At 36.2% G+C, this 23412-nt stretch overlaps 2 protein-coding genes across 2 annotated transcripts; both read left to right on the top strand.

Annotated features, from left to right (window-relative positions):
• The first annotated feature begins 3489 nt into the window (after nt 1–3489).
• On the top strand, nt 3490–4410 carry LOC114613200 (vomeronasal type-1 receptor 90-like). Its single transcript, XM_028758396.1, has one exon. It carries the CDS (start codon nt 3499–3501, stop codon nt 4408–4410), a length of 912 nt encoding a protein of 303 aa, XP_028614229.1. The 5' UTR covers nt 3490–3498.
• Nucleotides 4411–22485: 18075 nt separating this feature from the next.
• Nucleotides 22486–23412, top strand: LOC114613181 (putative vomeronasal receptor-like protein 4). Its single transcript, XM_028758375.1, has one exon. It carries the CDS (start codon nt 22486–22488, stop codon nt 23410–23412), a length of 927 nt encoding a protein of 308 aa, XP_028614208.1.

Raw genomic sequence — 23412 nt, 5'->3', positions numbered from 1 at the left:
CTCTCTCTCTCTCTCTCTCTCTCTCTCTCTCTCTCTCTCTCTCTCTCGTGTTTCTTCTTTAGTCTTGAGCACAACATACATACACACACTGAAGCACACACACACACTTTTCCAGGGAACATTGTTATGTGCTTTCCAAACTTACACTATGCAACTTGTGATGAAGCTCTGGGTATGACTTCTTCACTCTCTGCAGTGACACTTCTGCTGTTGCTGATTTGTCTTAAGCCATCAGGCTTATAATTTGGAGATTATAATATTCTACTCAGCCTCTGTGTGCTTCCAGCCACAACTGTGCTAAATTTAATTTCCAAATAAGTTTTCATGCATTTAATTAATTTAAGAGTATCAGGTAAGAGCTATGAATTATGTCTTCATTTAAAATGTAGTGTTTGTGCTGGTATTCTATATTTTATAAAGGTATGATAGTGCTAATTTCAGTGGCCAATTACTTCCTCTTTCAGAGATTCATAAAACATCATGTTGCTGATAGTGGGAAGTATATCAGCCAACAATTTTATTTGTCACCTGAAAGGCACATACTCACTTTATGTTCTCTCTGAGCAGTCATACAGTTTTTAGGTCATTACTCACCAAGTGTGGTGAAGCTTAAAAGAAAATGATACTTTCAGTTTACTGTACTTGTTAGTTCCCTATATTATTAAATCTTTACAAATATAATACAAAGATCACTATATTTGCATAAAACAAACTTCTAAAATCAAATATTGTGATAAGGAAGAGGTGAAGTGACAGTACACAGAGAATGTTGAGCTGTGCATGAAGTTATTTCTCTCTCTGTCTCTGTCTCTGTCTCTCTCTCTTTCTTCCCCCTTGTTACATGCTCCTTCAGACACATGGCTTCAGAGTGCTTAGGCTTTGGTCTGGGTCAATCAATAGTGCTTGCTTCTCCACTATTATAAACGTTTATGGATATACTAAGAGTTTTAGTACGTATAACTAAATATTCCAACATGGAAGCCACCAAAACTGCAATTTTTCTTTTTAAATAAAACATGATTTTTCTCAGTATATATGCGAGTTAACAAATGTGTTGTTACCTGTGATAACTATGTTCTTTTTTCATGAACCCTCAGCTCTAGTGAGTTCCAAAGAAAGATTCCAGTTTATGATTTAGAAGATTTGTCACTTTCTGTATGTAATAAACATTTGCAAAGCAGTAGATATGAAGTAGAGAGGCTGAAGAGCATATATTTTGTATACAAAAGGGGGAATGCCAGGGTGGGGAGGCCTGAGTGGGTGGGGGAGCACCCTCACAGAAGCAGGGGAAGGGGGTATGGGATAGGGAGTTTCCAGTTGGGGGGGGAACTAGAAAAGGGAATAACATTTAAAATGGAAATGAAAATATCCAATAAAAAGAAAAAACATTTTACATTACTATATTTTACCTTATTATATTAATTATAGTATTTGTGAAAAATTAATAAATTGTTGAAGTATAATTAATAGTAAATTTTCACGTATATTTTCATGTATATGGTTTGTTCATTTGTAGGTTTAAAATTAGAATTGGGCTGTCATTTTTACAGTTTGCAGATGAAGGCATGAATTAAGTATTCTCTTTGTGCTTTATTTATCTTATTTTATACTTTGTACATTTTGTCTACATATAATATCTGTTCACCTCTGTGTGCCTGGTTAGAGAGTTTGTACCCCCTTCAATGAGAGTCACATATGGTCACAAGCCACCATATCATTGTTGAGAATCAAACCCAAGTCTTTCAAAAGTAAAACGTGCTCTTGACCACTGAGCTACATTTCCACTCTGTATCCTGGAGCTTTTATAAACAGAATATCAGTGTGCAGGTACCGTAAATGTCTGTCGGGTAGAGAATTAGCTGTTTGGCTCTGGTAATTGGGATGCATCCATTCCTTTACTATATTAAGTGTTTTAGGAGCAAAATAATTTAAATATTAAATGTGTGATTTATGGTGCCATATTCATAGAAAAGTTATAGGATGGCCTCAGGCACTAACTTCTGAATTATTTCCATACATACATGCATGTGTTTATATATGTGGAATTTATGCATGAACTTTAAAATATAATTGGACACATTTTCTCACAAGAGTCTGATTCAGTGAAGTCTTTTTTAATTTCTCTGTCACAAGCTGATTTAAAGTATGAATACTACTAATTCAATAATAAATTCATCCTGGTCATCAGCTCAAATTATTGACATAGGCCCTGAATGTAAGACAGTTGAGTGAAACTTTGAAAAGTTCTGAAGACACATGGTAACACTGGGGACTTTGCTTTCCACTACATGAGAAGGAACCTGTTGTGAAACATAAATATCCAAACAGAATTACTATCTGATCATTGTCAGTGAGCTCAAGTTTGTCGTACTGTGTTGATGATAGTGTTTGTCTTAGTGTCACATGTTCTCTCTTATTGGGAAGATGTATGTAGTCTATAGTAACTACAGAAACCAGGAGTAAAAGAAGATCATTGACAATCTAAGGGGGGATGGAAGCAATACAGAGCAGAATAGCAGGGTACAAATGATCTCCACAATGAAATAGGAAAATGACAGTTTCTGAGAATGTGGAAGGGGATTAATACAGAATAAAGAGGTAGGTAAGGCAAATTTCAACATGGAGTTCTTAAACCCATAACTACTTGTCTTATTAATTAATGACACTGTCCTTCTTAAAAGGAATAAAGAAATGCTCTTTGTCTTGAAAGTTGGGAGTTAGTTTTTTAAAACTGAAGTTTCATAAAAGGTGATAGAATGGGAACAAAAGTTGGAGAGGCATTGGACCATTTGGAACCATAGTTAATGGTCATAGGATGAGAAACGTAAGCTAATGTTTGCCAACACTATCTCTTTAATTCAGATTCTGAGGATATAATGCTTCTTGGAAAATGGAACATTAATACAGATGGATTGAGAAAGATATTTGGCTGATTAACATTGTGATTACCATGAATTATCATTGTGATTGCATTAAAATTATGAAATAAAGCATGAATAGTTGTAAAATAGAACACAGTAAAATTATAGAACACGAGAGTGACTAACCTAATATTTTTTATTTCACTTTTGAATATTGTCCAGATTACTATCACATTTTTCAGTTGTATATATATGATTAACATTCTGTGGTCATCACTACTGTTTTAGGTGTTAACCATAAATGAGGCAATTCAATCAATAGGATTGGATTTCTAAGACATGAGACTGGGGTGTAATTCAGGCCCACAAAGTGAAAATTCTGTACAGATATGACTATGTATTTATTTATTTTCTATGATTTTCTCTATATAGAGCAGATACATGGTAGATGTAAAAATGTAGACTATGATGTACAGTCTGGCAGATCATATGTAAAACAGGTTATTTAAGAATTAGTATGGAAAGAGAATGATAACATAGGCAGTGTATCACAAACTTGATGTGTGCTCTATTATTTTTTTTTAGATATATGATATAAACTTCCACTAAGCTCTTAACATGAATACATTCTCCACTTATGTTCTCACTCAAGAATGTCCTTTATTTCCCAGCTGGACTTGGATTCTTAGCCAATATGTTTCTTCTTTGTTTCTATATTTTCTTAGTTTTAGGTCATAGACCTAAGCTCACGGACCTGATCTCCTGTCAACTGACCTTCATTCACATAATGATGGTCCTCACTGCAGGGGATATTTGGCTTACAGACTTGTTTGCATCTGTGAACATTGAGAATGACTTCAAATGTAAGGCGACTTTTTATATAAGCAGGGTATTGAGAGGCCTCTCTATCTGCACCACTTGTCTCCTGAGTGTGGTTCAGGCTGTCACTATCAGTCCCAATACCTCACTGTTGGGAAAATTTAAAAACAGACTTAAAAAATACATGATATATGCTTTCTTATGGATTTGGTCTTTCAATATATCCTTAAGTAGTAACCAGATCTTCTATATTGGTGCTTATACCAATGTGAGTGACACCAGTCAGATGAAGGTCAATAAAACTTGTTCCCTCCTACTCATGAACTACATGATTAGAGGAGTGATTTCAACAGTGGCAACATTTAGAGATGTGTTTCTTGTAGGAGTCATGGTTACTGCAAGCACATACATGGTTATTATCTTGTTGAGACATCAGAGACAATGCAAGCATCTTCATAGCAACAGCCAGCTGAGAGCATCTCCAGAGAAAAGGGCAACCCTGACCATCTTGCTGCTGGTGATTTCCTTTGTGGTCATGTATTGGGTAGACCTCATTATCTCAACGACCTCACTCCTGTTATGGAAGTACAATCCAGTAATCTTGACTGTTCAGAAGTTTGTGATGAGTGTGTATCCCACAATTACTCCATTGATACAAATCAGTTTTGATAACAGAATAATCATTATGTTGAAAAATTTGCAGTCAAAATGCCACCGTATATGTTTTTAAAAAGATGTTTTCTCTCTTCTTTAAAAGCTATTAATTTATGTTTGTATGTACAAGTGTTGTGTCAGAGTGCATGCATGTGTGCATTTCTGGCATCCACAGAGGTGAGATGTCATGTGAAGATGTCATGCAGTTGAAGTGACAGCTTATTATACAGAACCATCCTATGTAGCACCAGTTATTTTGTTTTCAAAATACAGATTGTTTTTAAACTTTAATGTTTCGAGTAGCAAAGCAAGATTTTTCATATGATTCAAATAAAATTTGTGCTATTACACATATACATTCTTATGACATTTCTGTTTTCAAATAGTACAGAGTTATTCAGTTAATTTTATACAATAATTTGATATTTCCACATGAATTCTCTTTCTCCTTTTTACTTTATATAATAAATATTTCTTTGATGCTGAGGTTACTCAAAGCAATATCCTCACTGATATTCACTTTGAAGCTTTCTTTTTCTTTTAATTTTTGTTCACTTATTAAAAATAGTTTAGATATTTGGTTGTAGCTTTATATTTTCCCTAACCATAATTTATGTGGATCCATAAAAATAATTTGAATTTCATGTTTCCATTTTTCCCACATTTATCTAATGGGTCTGTTATGAAACTGTCATATGCCTGTTTATTTGTACTTCATTTTATCTACTCATTGAAATATTAATGGAAAAACTTTTTATATACATAAACACTAATGTTGTAGAATGTGTTTAGTGAATATCTGAATGCATTTATATGCGTATGTGCACAGCTGAAGGAGGTGTGTACATGTATACATAGAAGCCAGAAGAGAATGTTAGCTCTTGATTTTCATATACCATTCATCTGGTGTCTTAATAGGGCATCTCTCTCTGTGACCTGGATCAAGACAGTAGTCTCAGGGATTCTCCTGTCTTTAACTCTCTAGCTCTGGGAACACAGGTGCTTATTACCATACACCATCATTTCAACATTATAATATGTTCTGATTAGGGTTTTTAATTTTCCCACTACTCTCGGTTTGATACTTTTGCTTCAGCCCCCCTCATCCATTTATAATTATTTCATTCTCCCCTTTTAGGGAAATGCAACATTATACCAGGAAGCACTGGTGAACCTAAGAGACCACCAGGGTGCCATCTTTGATGTAATTGTAGTAGGGTCTCCTTTTTACAAACTCAAGCTTAGATTTTCCTCTAACCCAACACTGACATAGGAGGATGGGAAGGCTCAGCAGCCTCAAACCCTCAGCAATACAAGATTTTATAGGAAATGGGGGCAAGTGAGGGGATCTGGCCTGGGAAGTAGCTAATAAAATGAGTGTTATAAGCAGACAGGTGGGTGTTCTGAAAAAATCACAAACTGTCTGAAAGTATTATATCTGAAATAATCAGGCTAATCTTTGATTAACTGTTGCTAGGCAGTATCTAGGGAGCATCTCTGGGGTATGGGACAAAGATAAGCCCTGGGACTTCCTTCCTGGTACTTGGGTACAGGTTGCATTCAGCTGTAGGTCAAATTTTTAATTTTTTTAAAAAGATAGTCCCCAAATGGAAAAAGTTTGGCCTCTCAGAATCTTTCCCTTTCTTCTCTTATTCTATACCTAACCTTTATGGTTATGTGGATTCTGGCTTGATTATGAATTCCTTAATAGCTAAAGTTCAAATATAAGGAATAATATAACTCTGTTTTTTTTTTGTGGACTTGTATTATGTAATTCAGAATGAGGTTTTCTAGTTCTATCCTTTTACCTGCAAATGTAATTAGTTTAATGGCTGAGTAATGGTCTTGTTTGTAAATATATCACATTTTATTTGCTTATTCATGTTTTGGTGGACATCATGGTTCTTTCTAAGTTTTGGACATTGTGAATATTCAGTGTATCTATAGTAGGATGAAGTGTCCTTTGGGTATATGTTTAATACTGGTATAGCTGTGTTGTGAAGTAGATCTGTTCCCAACTTTCTAAGGAACCAAAACATTGATTTCCACTGTGAATGTATATGTTTGTGCTTCCAAGAGTAATGCATGAATGTTCTTCTTACTCCACATCCTTGCCAGCATTAAGTGTAAATTGTATTTCTGATGTTGGTCATTCTGTCTGGTATAAGGTTAATTCACAAAGTTGCTTTAACTTGCATACACCAATGATTAGGGATTTTGAACTGTTCATTAAATGTTTCTCTGCCAGTTGAGTTTTTGTTTTTGAAAATTATTTCTTTAGATCTCTACCCCACATTTAAATAGTGTTATCGATTTAATCGATATTAAGGTTTTTGAGTTCTTTATATATTTTGGGTATCAGTCCAGTACTGGATAGTTTTCTGTCAACTTGATAGAAGCTTGAGTCATCAGAGAGGAAGGAATTTCAGTTGAGAAAATGCCTCTATGAGAACCATCAGTAAGACATTTTCTCAGTTAGTGATCAGTGGTGGAGTGGCCAGCCCATTGTGGGTGGTATGAGCCCTGGGCTAGTGGTCTTGGGTTTTGTAAGAAAGCAGTCTGAGCACACCAGGGAAAGCAAGGCAATAAGTAACACCCCTCTGGGGCCTGTGCATCACCTCCAGTTTTTGGATCCTCTTCTGTCAGAGTTCCTGTCCTGATTTTTTTTTTTTATTGTTAATGAACAGCATTGTGAAAGCGTAAGATGAATAAACCCTTTCTTCCCCAACTTACTTTTTGTTCATGCTGTTTTGTCAAGTTATAAAAATGCTAAGAAAAGCCTTGTACAGGATTTATAGTTGGTAAAAATAGTTTTTCATTCTGTAGCTGTTTAATTTCTTTGAAGGATGTTGTTTTTTGTCCTGCAGAAGATTAATTGTGTCCTATTTATTAATTGTTCTTAGTGACTGGTAATCAGTGCTCTGTTTTAAAGCAATTTTTTCCTTTAAAAACGTTTTCAAAATATTCCCACCTTTCTTGTCTGTCAGGATCAATGTTTCTGTCATCTTAGACTTAAGAGCCATCTTATAGTAAAGACAAAGTAGGTTCATTTTGTCTATTATTCAATTTTTGTTTCTGAAGGACTGGGCTATGTTCCACATTGTAAGAATAGAAAGTTCTGTACTGCTCATTCTTGGAATGGCATTCATGACTATGTTTCAAAAAGTTGTTGATATCCATCTTATAACCCTTCCTTTGTTTCAAAAGGTGATGTTACAACCCATGACTACCTTGTCATGCCTAGATGCAACCTTTTCTTTGTTTCAGGATTTCCTAATTTGTTATGCTTATGTTCTGCTCCTGTAAGCCCACCTAATTTTCTTACCAAATACCCCAGTTGGAAACACCATATCGCTGACCTATAAAAGCCTTGTCTTCATCACACTGAATACTAACCTCTTGAACCTCAATCCATGCGGAGGTAACTGGTGTACATGAATAAAAAGCTTGCTTAAATTAATGTGTGCTTTAATTAATTTGGCCATGATGATTTGGGTCACTGAGTGATATTTCTCCTCCCATGTTTGGGATTAATAATACCTTCAAAAATTCTTTAATTGTTTAGGAGTGTGTTTATCTTTTTATCTTTTTTCTTTCTCTTTTTTTTATATTTTCATATTGTGTTGTGCATTATCCTTTCACGTTCTCTGGAGATTGTCTTCAGATTTTAATTGAGATATAATTGAATTGATAGATATCTTTTGATAAAATGGCTTTTTAACTAACTATATTAATATTCTTAATCACCTTTCTGCTGGTGCAGACTCCTAGTTGATCTTCTCCCGTGAAGACACCATGTCTTCACCCATCCCAGAGGAACCACTGCACTCAGCAGAGGAGGAACCACTGTACTCAGAGTAGTGGTGAATCCCCTACACTCAGGGCAGTTGAGGAAACTGGATTCCCAGGAGCTCTAAGACAGCCCGGGTCATAGGAATTCAGGATCCCACAGACAGTCTAAATTCCAGGAGCTCTTCAGCCCAGGATCTCAGGATCACAGGATCACAGAGACAGCTGGACTCTGAGGAGTTCTGACACAAGCAAGATAACTGGAAAGACAGGCTCCAGTCACAGACAGTGACTGCAGGTAGCACTAGAGATAACCACATGGCAAAAGGCAAGCTCAAGAACATAAGTAACAGAAACTAAGGTTATTTGGCATCATCAGAACCCAGTTCTCCTACCATAGCAAGTCCTGGACACCCCATCACACCAGAAAAGCAGGATTCAGATTTAAAATCACTTCTCATGATGATGATAGAGGACTTTACGAAAGACATAAACAACTCCCTTAAAGAAATTCAGGAGAACAAAGGTAAACAGGTAGAAGCCCTTAAAGAAGAAATACAAAAATCCCTTAAAGAATTGAAAGAAAACACAACCAAACAGGTGAAGGAATTAAAACTATCCAGGATCTAAAAATGGAAGTAGAAACAATAAAGAAATCTCAAAGAGAGACTAGCCTGGAGATAGAAAACCTAGGAAAGAGATCAGGAGTCATAGACACAAGCATCACCAACAGTATACAAGAGATAGAAGAGATAATCTCAGGTGCAGAAGATACCATGGAAAACATTGACACAACTGTCAAAGAAAATGCCAAAAGCTCCTAACTCAAAACATCCAGGAAATCCAGAACAAAATGAGAAGGCCAAACCTAAGGATAATAGGTTTAGATGAGAGTGAAGATTCCCAAGTTAAAGGGCCAGTAAATACCTCCAACAAAATTATAGAAGAAAACTTCCCTAACCTAAAGAAAGAGATGCACATGAACATACAAGAAACCTATAAAACTCCACATAGACTAGACCAGAAAATAAATTACTTCCATGATATAATAATCAAAACACCAAATGCATGAAACAAAGAAAGAATATTAAAAGCAGTAAGGGAAAAATGTTCAGTAACATACAAAGGCAGACCTACAAGAATTACACCAGATTTCTCACCAGAGACTATAAAAACCAGGAGATCCTGGACTGATATCACACAGACTCTATGAGAACACAAATACCAGCCCAGACTACTATACCCAGCAAAACTCTCAATCACTATAGATGGTGAAGCTACGGTGTTCCATGACAAAACCAAGTTTATACAATATCTTTCCAGCCCTACAAAGTAAAATAGATGGAAAACTCCAACACAAGGAGGGAAACTACAACCTAGGAAAAGCAAGAATGTAATCATCCAACAATCACAACAGAAGATAGCTACGAAACATAACCCCACCTCTAATAACAAAAATAACAGGAAGCAACAATCATTTTCTGTAATATCTATAAACATGGATGGACTCAATTCCCCAATAAAAAACAGTAGACTGAATACATAATCAGGACCCAGAATTTTATCTGCATACAGGAAACACACCTCAGTGACAAAGACAGACACTACCTCAAAGTAAAAGGCTGGAAAACAATTTTCCAAGCAAATAGTCCCAAGAAACAAGCTGGAGTAGCCATTCTAAGATTGACTTTCAGCAAAAAGTTACCAAAGAAGATAAGGAAGGACTCTTCATACTCACCAAAGAAAAATCTACCAAGAGAACTCTCAATTCTGAACATCTATACTCCAAATGCAAAGGCAAATACATTCATAAAAGAAATTTTACTAAAACTCAAAGCACACATTGCACCTCATACAATAATAGTGGGGGACCTCAAAACAAATTATGGAAACAGAAACTAAACAGACACAGTGAAATTAACAGAAGTTATGAACCAAATGGATTTAACAGATATCTATAGACCAATTCCTTCTAAAACAAACAAACAAACAAACAAACAAAATATACCTTTTTTCTCAGCACCTCATCATACCTTCTCCAAAATAGACCATGTAATTTTTCACAAAAAAAAGTCTTAACAAAAAGATTGAAATAATATCTTGCATTCCATCAGATCACCACAGACTAAGGCTGGTCTTCAATAATAACAAAATAACAAAACAATGGAAAGACCACATTCACATGGAAACTGAACAACACTCTTCTCAATGATAACTAGGTCTCGAAAGAAATACAGAAATAAATTAAAGACATTTTAGAATTTAATGAAAATTAAGGCACATCATATCAAAACTAATGGGACACAATGAAAGCAGTGCTAAGAAGAAAACTCATAGCTCTAAGTTCCTACAAATAGAAGCTGAGGAGAACATACACTAGCAGCTTGACAATACAACTGAGAGCTCTAGAACAAAAAGAAGCAAACACACTCAAGAAGTGTAGATGGCAGGAAATAATCAAACTCAGGTCTGAAATTAACCAAGTAGAAACGAAAAGAACTATACAAAGAATCAACAAAACCAGGAGCTGGTTCTTTGAGAAAGTCAACAAGAATGATAAACCCTTAGCCAGACTAACCAGAAGGTACAGAGACAGTATCCAAATCATTAAAATCAGAACTGAAAAGGGAGACATAACAGCAACCAAGGAAATTAAAAAAACATCAGATCCTACTACAAAGGCCTATGCTTAATAAAACTGGAAAATCTGGGTGAAATGGACAATTTTCTAGACAAATACCTGGTACCAAAGTTAAATCAGGAGTCAATAAACCTAAACTGTCCCGTAACCACTAAGTAAATAGCCACAGACATTAAAAGTCTCCCCACTAAGAAAAGCACAAGACCAGATGGTTTTAGTGCAGAATTCTATCAGACCTTCAAGGAAGACCTAATATCAATTCTTTTTAGGCTATTCCACAAATAGAAACAGAAAAAATACTACCCAATTCATTCTATGAAGCCACAATTATGCTCATACCTCAGCCACAAAGAGCCAACAAAAATGATAACTTCAGACCAATCTCCATATGAATATCAATGCAAAAATACTCAAGAAAATTCTTGCATACTGAATCCAAGAACACATAAAATCAATTATCCATCACGATCAGGTAGGTTTTATCCCAGGCATGTGGGGATGGTTCAATATTCTGAAATCCTTCAATGTAATCCACTATATAAAGAAACTCAAAGGAAGAAAACCACAAGATCATCTCACTAGATGCTGAGAAAGCATATGACAAAATTCAACATCCCTTCATGGTAAAAGTCCTGGAAAGATCAGGAATTCATACCTAAACATTGTAAAAGCAAGCCAGTAGCCAACATCAAACTTAATGGAGAGAAACTTGAAGCAAACCCACTAAAATCAGGGACTAGACAAGGTTGCCGACTCTCTCTCTACCAATTCAATATAGTACTGGAAGTCTTAGCCAGAGAAATTAGATAGCAAAAGGAGGTCAAATGGATACAAGTCAGAAAGAAACAAGTCAAAATATCACTTTTTGCAAATGATATGATAGTATACTTAAGTGACCCCAAACTTCCTCCAGAGAACTTTAAAACCTGATAACTTCAGCAAAGTGGCTGAATACAATATTAACTCAAACAATAAGTAGACTTCCTTTACTCAAAGGATAAACAGGCTGAGAAAGAAATTAGGGAAATGACACCCTTCACAATAGACAAAATAATATAAATTACCTTGGTGCGAATGTAACCAAGTAAGTGAAAGATCTGCTTGACAAGAACTTCAGGTCTCTGAAGAAAGAAATCGAAGAAGATCTCAGAATATGGAAATATCTCCCATGCTCATGGACTGGTATGATTAACAGCAATCTACAGATTCAATGCAATTCCCATCAAAATCTCAACTCAATTCTTCATAGAGATAGAAAGAGCGATTTGCAAATTCATTTGGAATACCAAAAACCCAGGATAGGAAAACTATTCTCAATAACAAAACAACTTCTGGGGGAATCACTATCTCTCACCTAAAGGTATACTACAAAGCAATACTGAGAAAAACTGCACAGTATTGGTACAAAGACAGGCAGGAATATCATTGGAATAGAATTGAAAACCCAGACATGAACCCACACACCTATGGTCACTTGATCTTTGATAAAGGAGCTAAAGTTATCCAGTGGAAAAAGGACAGCATTTTCAACAAATTGTGCTGTCTGAACTGGAGGTCAGCATGTAGAAGAATGGAAATTGATCCATCCTTATCTTCTTGTACAAAGCTCATGTTCAAGTGGATCAAGGACCTCCACATAAAACCAGATATGCTCAAACTAGTAGAAGAGAAAGTGAGGAAGAGCCTAGTATATATGGGCACTGGGGAAAAGTTCCTGAACAGAGCACCTCTGGCTTATGCTCTAAGATCAAGAATTGACAAATGACACCTCATAAAATTGCAAAGCTTCTGTAAGGCAAAGGAAACTGTCAATAGGAAAAAGTGGCAACCAAATGGTTGGGAAAAGATCTTTACCAATCCTCCATCTGATAGAGGGCTAATATCCAATGTATACAAAGAACTCAAGAAATTAGACTCCAGACAATCAAATAACCCTATTAAAAATGACATACAGAGCTAAACAAAGAATTCTCAACTGAGAAAACTGGAATTGTCAAGAAGCACCTAAAGAAATCTTCAACATCAGGAAAGTATAAATCAAAACAACCCTGATATTCCATCTCACTAGTCAGAATGGCTAAGATCAAAACTCAGGAGACAACAGTTGCTGGTAAGGATGTGGAGAAAGAGCAACACTCTGCCATTGTTGGTGGGTTTGTAAACTGATACAACTACTCTGGAAATCAGTCTGGTGGCTCTTCAGAAAATTTTACATAGTATTACCTGAGGACTCAGCTATACCTCTCCTGGACCAAAAGATGCTCCAACATATAACAAGGACATATGTTCCGCGATGTTCATAGCACCCTTATTTATAATAGCCAGAGAAGGGAAAGAATGCTGATGTTATTAACAGAGAAATGGATCAGAAAATGTGGTAGATCTAAAAAATGGAGTACTATTCAGCTACTATAAACAATGAAGTCATGAAATTTTAGGCAAATGAATGGAACTAGAAAATATCATCCTGAATGAGGTAGCCCAATCACAAAAGAACACACATGGTATGCACTCACTGATAAGTGATATTAACTCAAATGCTTGAAATACCCAAGATACAGCTCACAGCCCACATGAAGCTCAAGATGAAGGAAAATTCAAGTGTCGGGTGCTTTGGTCCTTCTTAGATGGAATAACAAAATACAGGAGGAAATATGCAGACAAAGTGTGGAGCAGAGACTGAAGGAAAGGCCATCCAGAGACTGTCCCATCTGGGGATCCATCCCATGTGCATTCAGCAACTGCAAACACTGTTGTGGATGTCAGAAAGTGCATGGTGACAGGAGCCTGTTATCGCTGTCTCCTGAGAGGCTCTGCCAAAGTCTGACATATATAGAGGTGGATGGTCACAGAAAACCACTGTACTGATCACAGGGTTCCCAATGCAGGAGTTAGATGGAGGAGTGAAGGAACTGAAGGGGTTTGTGGCACCATGGGGAGAGTGACAATACCAACCAACCAGAGCTCCCAAGTTCTAAACCATCAGCCCGGGAACACACATGGAGGGACCCATGGCTCCAGCCATATATGTAGAAGAGAATAGACTTGTCTGAGTTGGTGGGAGAGGAGGGCCTTGGTCCTGTGAAGGCTGGATGCCCCAGTATGGGGGGAATGCAAGCATTTGGAGGTAGGATTGTGTGGGTGTGTGGGGACACAGAAGGATGGTGAATGGCATAAGGGTTTTCTCTGTGGGGGGCAAAAGAGGAAAGGGTATAACATATGAAATTAAATAAATAAAAAATCTAATTAAAAATGCTGAAAATCAAGCTTTTAATTTGTATACTGATAGCCAATACATAGCTCATGGTTTATGGTTATCAGAAACTGTTCCTATTTTAGATACTGCTAATTCTCAAATTTTGCAATTACTAATTGCACATTAGGAAAATAAAGAGATGTGAGACTGATAAGAGGGAGAGAAGAAATTAGAGAAGAAAAAGTGATTTTAAATCTGAATCTTGCTTTCCTGGTAATATGGGAATTCAGGACTTTCTAGTGTGGGAGAACTAGGTTATAATTATGCCAGTACCCTGGGTTGCTGATACTTATGTTCTTGTGTTTGCCTTTCACCATCTGGATCTTCTTAGTGCTACCTGCCCTGTTACTGGAGCCTGTCTTTCCTATTATCTTGGTTGTTTAAGAACTGTGTGGGGTGGGTGTTACTACTGGGATTAGAGCTGGGGCCCAAGATCTGCTCAGTGCTCGGGTACAGACAAGAAGAAACCAGTGCTCCGGGCTGGGAATGAATTCTTGATTTCCAGTGGTCTCAGTTACTCCCTGTTTGGGGTGGGTGTTGCTGTCTCCTCACCCCTCCTCCTGCTCCTCTTACCCCTACCTACCCAACCCCCCACTCCCACCTCCCCACCCTCAAATTCCCACCCCCTGGGGCGTCCAGCCTTCATGAGGCCAAGGATCTCTTCTCCCACCTATGCCCAGCAGTGCCCTCCGCTCTTACATATACAGCTGAAGCCATGGATCCCTCCCTAATTGCTCCCAGGATGGTGGTTTAGACCCTGGGAGCTGTGGTTGGTTGGTATTGTTGCTCTCCTCATGGGGCCACAAACCCTTTCAGCTCCAATGGTATTCACTCTAACTCCTCCATTGGGAACCCCATGATCAGTTCAATGGCTAGTTGTGAGCATCTGCCTCTGAATATGTCAGACTCTTGTAGACCTCTGAGGAGACAGCTATATCAGGCTCTTATCAGCACGCACTTTCTGACTTCCACATCAGCATCTACTTTTGGTGACTGCACATGGGATGGATACTCAGGTGGAATGGTCTTCAGACGGCCCCTCCTTCAGTTTCTGTCCCTCACTTTGTCTCCATATTTGCTCCCTTGAGTATTTTGTTGCTCCTTGTAAGAAGGACCGAATCACCCCCACTTGGTCTTCCTTCTTCATGAGCTTCATGTGGCCTGTGAGTTGAATCTTAGGCATTTCAAGGTCCTGGGCTAATATCCAATAATCAGTGAGTGAATACCATGTGTGTTCTTTTCTGATTGGCTTACCTCACTCACGATGATATTTTCTAGTTCCATCCATTTACCTAGGAAACTCTCGAATTCATTGTTTTTAATAGCTGAGTAATACTCCACTGTGTAAATATACCACATTTTTTGTATCCATTCCTCAGTTGAAGGACATCTGGGTTCTTCCCATCTCCTGGCTATTATAAATAAGGCTTCTATGAACATAGTTGAGCATATGTCCTTGTTATATGTTCGAGCATCTTCTGGGTATATGCCTAGGAGTGGTATAGCTGGATCCTCAGGTAATGCTATGTCCAATTTTCTGAGGAACCGCCAGACTGATTTCCAAAGTGGTTGCACCATCTTGCAGTCCCACCAACAATGGAGGAGTGTTCCTCTTTCTCCACACCCTCGCCAGCATCTACTATCACCTGAGTTTATAATCTTAGCCATTCTGACTGGTGTTTGATGGAATCTCAGGGTTGTTTTGATTTGCATTTCCCTTATGACTAAGGATACTGAACATTTCTTTAGGTGCTTCTTGGCCATTCGAGTTTCCTCAGTTGAAAATTCTTTGTTAAGCTCTATACCCCATATTTTAATCGGGTTATTTGGTTTTCTGGAGTCTAATTTCTTGAGTTCTTTGTGCCTATCTTTTAAAACTGAGGTGTGTTTCTTGTAGGCAGTAGAGAATTGGGTTTGGCTTTTGATCCATTCATTCACTCTGTCTTTTGAGTGGAGAATTTAGGCCATTCATGTTTGAATTATTATTGAAATCCATGTGTTAGTTCTGGTCAACATGTTGTTGATTTTTGGTATTGTGATACTAGTGGTAATTTTTGCTTTTGGTAATTATGGCTTCATATTTTTCCTTGGTCTCTCTGCTATCTTCGTTCCTCTCTTCAGCCCGAAATAGTACTTTCTGTTTTACTTTAAGTATAGATTGTGGAATATAAGCTTTTTTTGGGTTGTCCATGTTGTATAAAACTGTTCTTCATTCATGTAAGTAGTGCTGATGGACGTATCACTTTAGATTGATTGTCATTAGGGACGTGGTATGTGTTGCTGCAGGCTCTTCTGGCATTGAATGTTTACCTTGAGAAGGCAGCTGTTCCTATTCCAATATTTTCCTGGAATTATGGAAATTCACCTTTCCATTTGATGGCTTTTATTTATTTGTGACTTGCATTTTCTCTCAGAGCTTTCAATTCACAGTTTGTTTTCATTTGTTTTGCATACTTAGTGTTTTAAATATAGGATACATGGGAATTTTTTTGAGGTCTTGACTTCATTTTTTGTTTTATTCTGTGGGCTTCTTAAATTATATGGTTGTGTCTTTGGGGCAGTTTTTGTCAAGAGCTGTCAATTTCTAGGTCAGATACTGAAGCCACTATCAGGAAAGTATGGAGGGCACCATAAATGCTTTAGAAATAGGATGGATACCTTGGGGAATATCAATTATCTTTCTACTTTTTAAAAAATGGATATTATTATTCTTTCTTTTCTTTTGTTCACAAGGACTGGGATTAGTTCATCCACACACTCAGTTAGGTCCTACAGAGAATATCTCACACATGGGAAACACAGAGCTCAGCTGTTTCCACTCTACTGTTCTCCTGGAATTAGGGAAGTTCACTTTTCCATTTGATGTTACCACTTTTAACAATGTCATGGTCAGAAGTACCCTTTCCAGATGACATGATAACTGTGGGTCTGGAGGGAGATGAGCTGATGGCAGTTCTTCCATATAACTACATCTTAGGGTCTCCTTCTACAAGGATGTTTATGGCAGGATCAGATGGTGAGTGTTTTTTTTCTTTTAATTCTCTTCATTATAGTGAGAGCAGTAGGTAGTAGAATGAAGCAGGATTTTATAATAAATGATTAGAGAATTTTCTGCATCTAATTTTACTTTTGAACTATATAGTATCATAAGTAAACCACAGATGCTTGCAGACATAAGAATATCAGTGTAATGATTAATATAAGAACTCATGATTTAACTCAGTTTGATCTATTCTATATGTGTTAGTAGTCAGGACCTAGCAACAGGATGGATAGAGACAGGAAAGGCTAATAGGCTCAAGAGGATCACTGAGTATTACATATTAAATGAAAATATCGTGGCACTGTTATTTTTATAATGAATTTACACTGAAATATACTTTAAAAGTAACTCCATCTCAACCTTTTAAGGAGCCTATCAGACAAAGGATTTTATTTAGTGTGTGCTCTAAGAATTCTAAAATCATGGTTTTAACTAGGTGTGGCCAACTGTTTTACTTTACCATCCCTGTAACAAGACACCTGAGCTGTCTTAGGGAGTGAAAACCAAATGACAGACATTTATTTTTTCCTGGAGTCTATTTATTATATTGATGCATTTGAATTGTATTTTGTTTTTTTCCCATTTACCCTTTTCTCAAGTTAACTGATTGAGCTCACTTATTTATATGAAACTCAAAGTATAAATACACAACAGATATTAACTGATATTTTTATAAGTAATTTTCTAGTGTGTTAAATTCACATATGATGATGAATTCCTAGGAAAGCTTCTATAGATGACATAGTAAAATATAAAACTCTCTTAGCCTCATATAATTTTTAAAATTTATATAGATTTGCTTAATGTATTGCAATGATTTCTCATAAAGTATATATTTAATTGGCACTTCACATATATTTGGAAATCTCACTTCATTTGTTAAACACTGGTAAAGTTATCCTTACACAAGTGTAGTTTTCAGTAGGGGTTTTAGTCATTTCATTAAAATGAATTCCTTTTTCTTATTTTAGGTGTTCTAAATTGAACCTTGTATCATTGAAACTCTATAATATTGAGTAAGCTTTTCATTAGCAATGAGAAATATACTATTAAGCACAAAATTATTTAAAGTCAAAATTGCTAAGATTTTCTCAAATAGTTTCTCAATAGTTGTTTGCTAAAATCTACTTACACTCAGCCACCACCCCCCAATACACACAATTCCAAGTAATTTAAGATTAGGTGATGAATATCACAAGTAAATTTTTTTCCTTCAATATTAATTACATATTCATGTATATACATATATACATACACACATATATAATATATAATAAATATATGTGATATTAATATGGAAAATTAAGGGAGATGTGGTGGCACATACTATGATTCTAGCACTGACAAGACTAAGACAGGAGCATAGTAGGTTTGATTGAAGACAGTCTTAGGTACAGGTTGAGTGTCTGTCTGTCTGTCTGTCTGTCTGTGTCTTACTCTCATATACAGAAGCACAAATTCAAAAAAAATGAAAGTGGAATACTGAGACTATAGAGTTATAAAATTATTATCAATGAAATGGAACATAATAAACATTAATTTTCTGGTCCAGAGTATCAACATTATAGAAACCAGTTGTCAGAAACATAAGTATATGTTTGTAAGAATTATAGAATTTTTAGGTTGTTTTGAATAATTTAATTTAAAAATCTGCACTGGTGTCCTAGGCAGGATGATTGTGGATCTGACCAGGTCACCCAGAAAACAGAGGACAGACTTCCACTTCCCTTTATGCTTATTTTATTTCATTAATATATTTGATATGACTCTCATCTATTTATTCAAGTGATGTAAATGCATGCACAGTAGCAGCACGAGAGCACACTATACTTGTGATCTATTCTTAGACCTGTTAGTTCAATAATCTCTCTCTTTTTCTTTCTCTATTTCTCTCATTCCTCTTCTCTTTCTTCTTCAGTCTTTTTCACACAACATGTATACATACACTCAAACATGGACACATACATACACACACACACAAACCTTTCCAGGGAACATTGTCACATCTTTCCCAAACTTACACCATGCAACTTCTGATGAAGCTCTGGGTATAACTTCTTCACAGTCTCTGCAGTAACACTTTTGCTGCTCCTGATTCATCTCAAGCGATCTGGCTTATAATGATGAGATTATAATATTCTACTCAGCCTCTGTGTGCTTCCAGTTACAACTGTGCTAAATTTAATTTCCAAATAAGTTTTCATGCATTTAAATAATTTAAGAGTATCAGGTAAGAGCTATGTATTATTTCTTTATTTAAAAAGTCGTAAGTGTTTGTGCTGGTATTCTGTATTTTATAAAGGTTTGATAGACCTAATTTCAGTCGCCAATTTCTTCCTCTTTCAGAGATTCATAAAAATGTCATGTTGCTGATAGTGGGAAGTACATCTCCCCACAGTTTCATTTGTCACCTGAAAGTCACATACTATGTGTTCTCTCTGAGCAGTCATATAGCTTTTAGGTAATTACTCACCAAGTGTGGTGAAGGTTAAAATGAAAATGATACTCTCAATTTAATGAACTTGTATGTTCCCTATATTATTAACTCTTCACAAACATAATACAAAGATCACTATATGTGCATAAAACAAACTGTTCTAAAATCAAGTATTGTGATAAGAAAGAGGTAAAGTGACAGTACACAGAGAATGTAGAGCTGTGCATGAAGATATTTCTCTCTCTCTGTCTCTGTCTCTCTTTGTCTCTCTCTGTCTCTATGTTTCTCTGTCTTTCTCTCTCCCCTTGTTACATGCTTTTTCAGACACATGGCTTCAAAGTGCTTAGGCTTTGGTCTGGGTCAATCAATAGTGCTGGCTTCTCCAATATTATATTCTATAGGTTTTAGTAATTAGAACTAAATATTCCTACACAGAAGCCACCAAAACTGCAATTTTCTTTCTAAATAAAACTTGATTTTTCTCAGTATATGTTCATGTTAACAAATGTGTTGTTACCTATGATAGCTATGTTCTTTTTTCACCAACCCTCAGCTCTAGTGAGTTCCAAAGAAAGATGCCAGTTTATGATTTAGAAGATTTGTCACTTTCTGTATGTAATAAACATTTGCAAAGCAGTAGATATGAAGTAGAGAGGTTGAAGGATATATATTTGGTATAAGAAAGGAGAATGCCAGAGTGGGGAGGTCTGAGTTTCTGGGAGAACACCCTTATAAAAGCAGGGGGAGGGGGAATAGGATAGGGATTTTCCAGTTGGGGGGGAACTGGTAAGGGTATAACATTTGAAACATAAATAAAGAAAATATCCAATAAAAAAGAAAAAAACGTTTTACATTACTATGTTTTACCTTATTATATTATCATCTTTTAAAATTAATTGTAACATTTGTGAATATTAATAAATTGTTGAAGTATAATTAATAATAAAATATCACATGTGTATGGTTTGTCCACTTGTAACTTTAAAATTAGAATTGGGCTATTGTTTTTACAGTTTGCAGATGGAGGCATGAATTAAGTAATCTCCTTGAGCCTTATTTACTTATTCTATACTATGTACATTTTGCCTACATATAATATCTGTGCACCTCCTGTGTTCCTGCTCAGAGAGTTTGTATCCTATTTAACCAGGGTCACATATGGTGACAAGCCACCATGTCATTGCTGGGAATCAAACTAGGTCTTTCCAAAATTAAAATGTGTTTTTGGCCACTGTAGTATATATTTCACCCTGTATCCTGGAGCTTTTATAAATGGAATACCAGTGTACAGGTACTGTAAATGTCTGAAGAGAGAATTCAATGTTTCCTCTTGTAATTGGTTGAATCCATTCCTTTACTAGCTTAAGATTTTATAAGAAGAAAATAATGTAAATGTTAAAAGTGTGACTTATGGTGTTATAGTCAAAGAAAAGTTATAGGATGATATCAGGCACTAACTTCTGAATTATTTCTATACATACATGCAAGTATCTATATATGTGGAATATATGCATTAACGTGAAAATTTAATTGGACCCTCTTTTTCTCACAAGAGCCTAATTCAGTGCAGTCCTTTTTTATTTCTCTGTCACAAGCTGATTTAAAGTATGAATTTAATTAATTCAGTAATAAATTAATCCTAGTCACCATGTCAAATAACTAACATAGGCACTAAATATAAGAATGTTGTGTAAAACTGAAAAGTGTGTGGGTTCTGAAGATGCATGGTAACACTGGGGACCTTGTTTTTCACTACATGGGAAGGAATCTGTTGTCAAACAAAAATGTTCAAACAGGATCACTATCTAGTCATCATCAGTGAATTCATGTTTGTCAGACTCTGTTGACAACAGTGTTTGTCTTAGTGTCCCAGGTTCTCTCTTATTGAGGAGAAGTATGTAGCCAATAGTAACTAGAGAAACCAGTAAAATAAAAGAGAAGCATTGACCATATAGGGGTGAGATGGAAGCCATAGAGAGCAGAATCTCAGGGTACAAATGATCTCCTCAATGAACAAGGAAAAGGGTGGGATCTCAGAGTGTGAAGGGGGATAAATACAGAAGAGATATGTAGGTAAAATATCAGCATGGATTTCTGAAAGGCATAACTATTTGTTCCATTAACTAATGAGACTGCCCCTCCTAAAAGGAATGAAAAATACTATTTATCTTGATAGCTGGGAGTTAGTTTTTAAACCTAAAGTTTCACAAAAGGAGATGGGATGGGACCTAAAGTGGGAGAGGCCTTAGACAATTTAGCACCATAATTAAGGTCATAGGGTGTGGAAAATTAACTAATGGTCTCCAACTGATTTATCTCTTAATTCAGATTCTGGCTATATATTATTTCCTGAAAAATGGAACAGTAGTACAGATGGATTGAGGAAGGACATTTGGCTGATTAAATCAGTGTGATTACCATGAATTATTGCAGTGATTGCATTAGAATTATGAGTCAAAGCAAGAATCGTCGTAAAATAGAGCACAGTAAAATTTTAGAATACGAGACTGACTTAACTGATAGCTTTGATTTCACTTGTGAATATTTTCCAGAGTACTGTCACATATTTCAGTTATATATATAACTGAAATATGTGATATGATATATATATAATGATTAACTTTCTGTGCTCATCACTACTGTTTTAGGTGTTAACAAGTATTGAGACAATTCAAACAATAGGATTTGAATTCTACGACGTGGGACTTGGGTGTAAAACAGGCCCGCAAAGTGAGCAATCTGTACAGATATGACCATGGTTTATTTATCATCTATAATTTTCTATGTATACATCAGATACATCGAAAACATAAGAATGTAGTCGATGATGTACAGTCTGGAAGATCAAAAGTTAAAGAGACAGGCTATTCAAGAATTACTATGGAAAAGAGAATGATAATTTATCCAGTGTATCACAAACATGATGTGTGTTCTATTATTTTTTTAAGATAAATGAAATAAACTTCCACTAAGCTCTTAATATGAATGCACTCTCCAATTATGTTCTCACTCAAGAATGTCCTTTATTTCCAAGCTGGACTTGGAGTCCTGGCCAATATGTTTCTTCTTTGTTTCTATGTTTTCATAATCTTAGGTCACAGACCTAAGCCCACGGACTTGCTCTCCTGTCAATTGAATTTCATTCACATAGTGATGTTTCTTACTGCAGGGGATATTTGGCTTGCTGACTTACTCACATCACTGAAAATTGATAATGACTTCAAATGTAAGGCAACTTTTTATATAAATAGAGTGATGAGAGGTCTCTCTATCTGCACCACCTGTCTCCTGAGTGTGGTTCAGGCTATCACTATCAGTCCCAGTACCTCATTGTTGGCAAAATTTAAACAAAAACAGAAAAAATACATGTTATATACTTTATTATGTGTTTGGTCTTTTAATATATCCTTAAGTAGTAACCAGATCTTCTACGTTGGTGCTTATATTAACATGAGTGAGACCAATCAGGTGAAGGTCAGTAAATCTTGCTCCCTCCTACCCATGAACTACATGATCAGAGGAGTGATTTTAACAGTGACAACATCCAGAGATGTGTTTCTTGTAGGAGTCATGATGACTACAAGCACATACTTGATGATTACCTTGTTCAGACATCAGAGGCAATGCAAGCATCTTCATAGCATCAGCCATCTGAGAACATCCCCTGAGAAAAGGGCCATCCAGATTATCTTGCTGCTGGTGGTTTTCTTTGTGGTAATGTATTGGGTAGACTTCATTATCTCATCGACCTCATTCCTGTTATGGAGGTACGACCCAGTTGTCCTGGTTGTTCAGAAGTTTGTGATGAATGTCTATCCCACAATTACTCCATTGGTACAAATCAGTTTTGATAACAGAATAATCATTATGCTGAAAAACTTGCAGTCAAAATTCCACCACATATGTTTTTAA

This window comes from Grammomys surdaster, unplaced genomic scaffold (assembly GCF_004785775.1).
Source record: "Grammomys surdaster isolate TR1022 unplaced genomic scaffold, NIH_TR_1.0 126197, whole genome shotgun sequence".
Lineage (NCBI taxonomy): Eukaryota > Metazoa > Chordata > Mammalia > Rodentia > Muridae > Grammomys > Grammomys surdaster.
The sequence above is the reverse complement of the archived record's forward strand: the minus strand, read 5'-3'. Positions and strand labels throughout refer to the sequence as shown.

Bases quoted from the DNA above. Each gene is read 5' to 3' on its own strand.
- LOC114613181 (XM_028758375.1), top strand. From the start codon at position 22,486: ATGCACTCTCCAATTATGTTCTCACTCAAGAATGTCCTTTATTTCCAA.
- LOC114613200 (XM_028758396.1), top strand. From the start codon at position 3,499: ATGTTCTCACTCAAGAATGTCCTTTATTTCCCAGCTGGACTTGGATTC.